The 7,482-nt window shown below is 39.7% G+C and overlaps 1 protein-coding gene across 1 annotated transcript; it reads right to left on the bottom strand.

The window, feature by feature from the left end:
* Window positions 1-643: 643 nt before the first annotated feature.
* On the bottom strand, window positions 644-1,886 carry LOC134217663 (uncharacterized). The gene is made up of 2 exons (XM_062696474.1): window positions 1,755-1,886; window positions 644-1,691 (listed from the first exon to the last, which is right to left on the bottom strand). Exons 1-2 carry the CDS (start codon window positions 1,767-1,769, stop codon window positions 1,176-1,178), a joined length of 531 nt encoding a protein of 176 aa, XP_062552458.1. The 5' UTR covers window positions 1,770-1,886; the 3' UTR covers window positions 644-1,175.
* Window positions 1,887-7,482: the final 5,596 nt, after the last annotated feature.

Here is a 7,482-nt window from a genome sequence, read left to right as displayed (position 1 = left end):
TTTTCATTAGCATGTTTTAAGGTGAATCACGCCATCAATAATTTCGGAAGATTTAGCGTACATATTGTGAGAAAAATCCAACTTCACTAATCGCCCAGCTTCCAGCGCCGCGAAAAGTTGATTTGCTCGTCTTCTTACTTCTTCCATTCTTTTCGAGTCTTCCAATGTCAACGAGAGTAGCTTTCATGGGACTAACTTCTATAAACAGTCGATGTGGTGGTTTGGCATCCCAATGCCATTTTTGTTGAAGTTCGAAGTTTGAATTCCGTTGCGATCAACAATTTTAATAAGTTGCAAACCGAAAATTCTTGCAAAAAATGTGCAAGACAACCATGATGAAACGAAAAATAGAAAATAGTGACGAGTGAAAAATATTTTTCAGCACAAACTTCAAAAAAGATTCTCCCTTGAACCGGAATTCGCTGGCTTTCTACTCATCAAAACGAAAAGTACGAACTCTGCTCATATAAAATAAATAGCGATAACACAGACAAACAGACGTAACACTGGTTGAATACCCATCGAACATGTACTCAACTGTCGTTTTAAATTCAATTGATTACGTGTTACATATCCAGAGGTGCCGCCATTGTATAGTATAAAACTTTAATTTATGCAACATGCACGAGATGATGGTGAAGTAACTGGTTTCGGTGTTTTTATTTTTGTTCTAGCTGTTACGTTTTATTGCCTGTGGTGATAATTTATCTCTAGCCAGTACAAAATTTACACATATCGATTCAAATTGAGTGAAACGTCTGTTTTCTGTGATCAAATGTACTTTGCCTGTGGCTTCAATGCAATGCGCGTGCTAGGCAAAATCTTACTAAGTAATGTGTATATTTGCGTAAGTATTTACACAAACTGGCTAATGAACTCAAGAGCACAACTTGAAACGATATTTTCTCGATGGCATAGTAACGTTGAATATCACTTTTTTTTCAATATGAAAAATCTTCTTTCAATATTTATTCATTAAATTAACACTTAAACTCGGATGATTGACGTCAGCCTTAACAATATACGAATCATATCGCTATCATATGATAACACGAATAACACAACGCAGAAATAGAGCACACATTCAGACTCACATGGCTCAAAGTCTGCATGTCGAATCGGTTCGAAACTATTAACACCTACAGTTTTTCGACGGCCGTCGTCCCACACTAGTGTCAGAAATGCAATTTGGAAATACACATGGCCTCGGCAGGTTTTTTGAATACATCCGCTAGCTCCATGATCTCTTCCTGCGTCATCGCACTCTGCTTCCGCTTCTTGAACAATTCGTTGTAGTTGAGCTCCAGCTCCTCATCGTTCGAGTCCGAATCGTCGCCACACCCATGACCAAACGTCATACCCTCGTCATCGGAGTCGTCATCATCGTACTCTTCCTGGCTGTCGCACAGCGACACAATTCTTCTGCGTTCATCGTCCGATAGGATCGTTTCGTTGAATGACTTCTTGTAATGAACGATCTGATTGCTTTCCAAGTTGTACGGATCCATTCGATGAGTCAGGATGAAGTGGCAGTGCAGGTCATCTTCGTTCATGAAAGCCTCGTTGCAAAGACCGCATCGAAACCGTATCGAATGATAATGCTTGATCCGGTTGTGAGTCATCAATATTTCGAATGTGGAATACCTCAGCGAGCACAGGTCGCACACAAACTGAATAGAGTCGTTGAAAACCTATCGATTGGAATTGGTATGAAAAAGTTGTTCAATTTAAGATCAAATGTGGCTTTAAATTACCTCAATTTCAGACATTTTATGTATTTCTTCAAAATATATCTTTCACAAGATCAAATTTAAAAGGTTCCTGTCGTAAACGATACGTGTTATCTCTTCTCGATCTGCAGAATAACTGTCTGTGATAGATCGCTGTTTTTAAGAGTAAAACTTCGAATCGGCTTCCAATCAAATGTGCCAATTAACATCCATGCGTTAAGTTTTGCGAAAATAAAACGCGTTTAGGTTTGATGCATGTTTATAATACTGCAGCTTATTTTTAGCGGTGCTAATTTATTTAATATTGAGACGCCACTAAAAAAACAAAAAGTATAGTACCAGTTTAAATATTTATTGGAATTTTCCATATTTACGCGTTCATTTAGAGATCAGAACTGTAAATGAATGAAATATATACCAACGTGTTTTAATTTCAATAACACGACTATGCTGTTGGCTCCAGTAGCGCCTTATGTTCTAAAACTAGGATTTGTTACCGAAATGTGATGGCGTAAACTAGTCTTTTAGAATGTGTCAATTAGTTTTACACGCTACTGTGGCACACTGGCAACAAATTGTCATCATTGATAACGACTGTGACTAACCTCGTTTGAATGGTTTGTCAGTATGCGCGTGATTATTCAAATGCGCGTGATATTCAGTGTGCGTTATATTTTTAATCAGCTTGCATCTGGATAAGTCCATCCCCGGGTCTAGTCAAAATTATCAAATTAACACCAAAATCAGAAGCCTGTTTTAAGTCAAATTCTAATATAAGCTTTCTGCCATGAACCTGTTTTTAATCATTTGCCTGAAAAATAATAACAGATCACATTCCAAACATATGTTATTCGTAACAATGTTTTATTCAGAGCTATCCCCGATCTAAAGCAAAAGGGTGGCAAAAGGTCTTTTGCTGCATTTTTTGTCGCTTTTTACTCGGATAAATTTAATCAATTTCACGGTCTACTTTTTTTTTCAACTATTGTAATTTTTTTATTTGATTCGTTGTTCCATTATAATCACAGGCTTCGGCACGGATCAATTACAAATGCCAGATCGAAAATACCAATCGCAAAAAAAAAAACATTTACCCGAATGGGTGCGTTCTTTATATCATAGATGGTTATAATCCGGAAGGTGGCAGCCTAAAGAACTTCCTCCACAGTTTTTCGAAAGGAACTATCAATGTCCAGGTCGGTTGTGTTCATTCTTCCTGGTGCAGATACAGACATCGAGTTGATAATACATCTCGATATTGAAAAGACCATCGAGATGAGAGTTCGAGGAGTAGAAAAATTATTCAAATGGGTACTCACTCACTCACTCATTTTTCGAAAGGAAAGTGCTACGTACCATCTATGGTGGGGTGCAGATGGCGGACGGTACGTGGAGGAGGCAAATGAACCACGAGTTGCATCAGCTGCTGGGAGAACCATCCATCGTACACACCGCGAAAATCAGACAACAGCGGGGGGCCGGGCACGTAGCCAGAATGTCGGACAGTAACCCGGTGAAAATGGTTCTCGACAACGATCCGACGGGCACAAGAAGGCGAGGTGCGCAGCGGGCAAGGTGGATCGATCAGGTGGAAGATGACTTGCGGACCCTCCGTAGACTGCGCGGCTGGCGACGTGTAGCCATGGACCGAGCCGAATGGAGAAGACTCTTATATACCGCACAGGCCACTTCGGCCTTAGTCTGAATAAATAATTTTATAATAATCACTCACTCACTCACTCAAATCCTGAGCACCCTGGTCCTTGATTCGCCAAATCCTTCTTAGTGGTTCCCAAATCAAACGATGAGTCTGTCATATTGTTCCTTTTTCAGTTTTGGGTTCTTGAAAACTTCTTCTTGTTCTTCTCCTTTTCTTCTAATTTGATGCGTTCGTCATGCCATCCGTTGTAAGAATGACCTCTTGCCCCGCCTTTTATACAGTTTGGCGTTGGCAACAGTAATGTGTTGTTTGTTATACATAAACACGCCTACCATGATGCAGCGAGTCAAACTTCTGAAAATTGTGATGCAAACACCGAAAATATCATAGAGTGGCGGATTAACAATTTTTTTATTGTTGAACGAAATGATGTTGTATTCATTGATCATGCCTTATTCTCTACACACCATACCCCTAGGAATACATATGGCCAACGTAAAAGATCTCCATTCTGGGCGACTGCTCGATTTAGCCTTGACCTGGGCCCAGGTCAGTTTCCTGTCGACTTATTTTATTTCCTTGTTGAGGCTACGCCGCCACGAACCTCTGGGTCTGCCTCTGCTGCGATGTCCTGCTGGGTTCCAGTCCAGCGCTTGCTTGCAGATTTCGTCTCCGCTCTTTCGTAATGTGTGGCGGACCCAGCTTCATTTACGCTCTCGAATTTATGTCGATATCGGTTGTTGATGGCAACGTCGATGAGCTCAGCATTCTAGATCCAATTGTGATGCAACCAGGCCCGAATTATAAAACGTAGACATCGGGTGAGATTGCAGATATTGAAAGTTTTCGATCTTCTTCACTGCTTCTTCTCCACGGCTACCGTAAAGTTGAAGGGGTTGTTTGTGTTTACTTCAAATAATTTGGTCTTATTGACGTTGATGGTGAGACCCACCGTCGAGGAGCGTTCGGTCAGGTCGTTCAGCTTACTCTGCATAGCAGAGTGCCGTTGTGCTATAGTAGAGCAATATCATCATCCAAATTGAAGTTGTTTAGATGCACCATATAGGCTGCCAGAGCCCACGGTTTGGTACACGGTCAGTAGCGGAGATAGAATACATCCTTACTCCAGCGACTACCCGGATGGGGTCAGACAAAGCTTCGTTATGAAGGACTCTGCACGTAAAAGCTTCGTACTATGATTCGATGAGGTCGACGATTTTATGCGGAGCTCCCTTGCGCCTAAGGGCGCCCACAGATTTTCGTGGTTCAGACGATCGAAATCGTTGACTTGCTCCAGAAAGATTCGGAGCGTTACAATATGATCCACACATGATCTTCCTGGGTGGAATGCTGCCTGCTGCCGTCGGAGAGTCGAATCTGTTTTCTCCTATATCCGATTTAGGATAACTTTGCACAGAACTTTGAGAACAATGCACAGTAACATGATGCCTCGCCAATTGTCGCACACAGCCAGATCCCCCTTTTTTGGGACCTTCACTAAGACGCCCTGCATCCAGTCAGCCGGAAAAGTTGCGGTTTCCCAGATATTGCAGAATAGTTGATGCAACATTTGCGCAGATAGCATGGGGTCAGCTTTGAGCATCTCTGCTGAAATGCGATCGAGCTTTTTCGGATTTCATGCTTCGGATGGCTACTACAATCTCCTGCAATGTTGGAACTTCGAAGTTGACGCGGGTAATGCGTCGCACCCTTGGCGAGTCATGCCGAGATGTTGATGGTCGGGCGTCGAAATATGAAGAAGTTGTTTCAAATGCTCGAACCAACATTTCAGCTGATCAGTTGGGTCGATGAGTAACTGACCTATCGCGTCTTTCACCGGCATCCTCGGATTTTTTTTTAACTAATTTTATTCGCTAATTATCTAATACATGCATTCATCTCTTAGACTAGGTGTTCCGTGTTTTCGTAACACTATCATCCTTATTTGCTATGTTACAGTTTTAGTTATTGTTAATACATTTTAATTGCCTCTGGCAGTTATGATATTTCCTCTGGTTGAATTAAACCATGTAGAAATTTCAAATTTTTCTACTTAAACTAAACTTAACCTAATTTATACTAAGGGTACAAGGAGCTAATCGTTGCAATAGAAGATTGCAACGATTTTTGTCTAAAATTGGAAATTATTTTGTTGGACATTTGTTGCTGCAATGTCTCAATATTAGAAATTCTATGAAGGTCATTGGCACTATACCACGAAGGCAACTTCAGAATCATTTTCAAAATTGTATTTTGAATCCTCTGAAGTGCCTTCTTTCTGGTATTGCAGCAACTAGTCCATATTGGCACAGCATACAACATGGCAGGTCTAAAAATTTGTTTGTAAATCAAAAGTTTGTTCTTAAGACAAAGTTTTGATTTTCTGTTTATAAGTGGATATAGACACTTAATATATTTGTTACATTTGGCTTGAAGGCCTTCAATGTGATTTTTTAAAAGTTAATTTTTGATCTAGTAGAAGTCCTAAATATTTAGCTTCGCTAGACCAATTAATTGGAACTCCATTCATAGTGACAATATGTCTGCTAGAAGGTTTCAAATAGGAAGCTCTCGGCTTATGTGGGAAAATTATAAGAGTTTTGGAAGCATTCGGGGAAATTTTCCATTTTTGCAAGTAAGTGGAGAAAATATCCAAACTTTTTTGCAATCTACTACAAATAACACGAAGGCTTCGCCCTTTGGCTGAGAGACCTGTGTCATCTGCAAACAAAGATTTTTGACACCCTGGTGGTAAATCAGGTAAGTCAGAAGTAAAAATGTTATACAATATGGGCCCTGGTATGCTGCCTTGGGGAACACCAGCTCTTACAGGTAATCTATCAGATTTGGAATTCTGATAGTTTACCTGCAGTGAGCGATCTGATAAATAATTTTGGATCAGTTTAATAATGTACAGAGGAAAATTAAAATTCATCAATTTTACAATCAAACCTTCATTCCAAACACTGTCAAAAGCTTTCTCTATATCAAGAAGAGCAACTCCAGTCGAATATCCTTCAGATTTGTTGAGCCGAATTAAGTTCGTAACTCTTAATAACTGATGAGTGGTAGAATGCCCATGGCGAAAACCAAATTGCTCATCAGCAAAAATAGAATTGTCATTAATATGAACCATCATTCTATTTAAAATAATCTTTTAAAACAGTTTGCTTATTGAAGAAAGCAAACTGATTGGGCGATAACTAGAAGCCTCAGCTGGATTTTTGTCCGGCTTCGAAATAGGACCAACTTTGGCGTTTTTCCATTTATGTGGGAAGTATGCCAATTGAAAACATTTGTTAAATAAATTAACCAAAAAGGATAAAGAGCTCTCAGGAAGTTTTTTGATAAGTGTGTAGAAAATACCATCATCACCCGGGGCTTTCATCTTTTGAAATTTTCTAGTAATAGATCTCACTTCATCCAAATTAGTTCCCAACGAAGGGTCAAAAACATTCTCTTGATTGAGAATGTCTTCGAAGCTCCGTGTAACCTGATCCTCAATTGGACTAGTGAGACTTGGACTAAAATTATGGGCACTCTCGAACTGCTGAGCAAGTTTTTGAGTCTTTTCGTCATTTGTTAATAAAATTGTATTTCCTTCTTTAAGCGCTGGAATTGTCTTTTGAGGTTTTTTAAGAATTTTCGTTAATTTCCAAAATGGTTCCGAACTGGGATCCAACTTCGAGACATTATTCTCAAAGTTGGTATTTCTCAGAATAGCGAAACGTTTTGCCTTTCTCGTATACTAAGTATACGTAAAGGCTATAATTTCACTCCAAAACCAAACTTTTGATAGAAGGCTCGGAGACCCATAGTGTTATATACCAATCGACTCAGCTCGACGAATTGAGGTGATGTCTGTTTGTGTGTATGTATGTATGTGTGTGTGTGTGTATGTGTACAAATTTTGTAGACACACTTTTTGGAACTTAGCATTACCCGATTTACTCGCAACAAGTTGCATTCGACGGAGAATGCGGTCCCATTGTTTGCTATTGAAAATTGGCCTGATCGGACATTGCATTTCGGAATTATTGAAAAATCATTGTTTTTTCCCAAGGGTTCCCCCTTGGAAAAAAAAATTCAAAA

The sequence above is a fragment of the Armigeres subalbatus genome, chromosome 2, assembly GCF_024139115.2.
Source record: "Armigeres subalbatus isolate Guangzhou_Male chromosome 2, GZ_Asu_2, whole genome shotgun sequence".
NCBI classification, from domain to species: domain Eukaryota; kingdom Metazoa; phylum Arthropoda; class Insecta; order Diptera; family Culicidae; genus Armigeres; species Armigeres subalbatus.
This window is presented reverse-complemented; position numbering and strand designations above follow the sequence as displayed.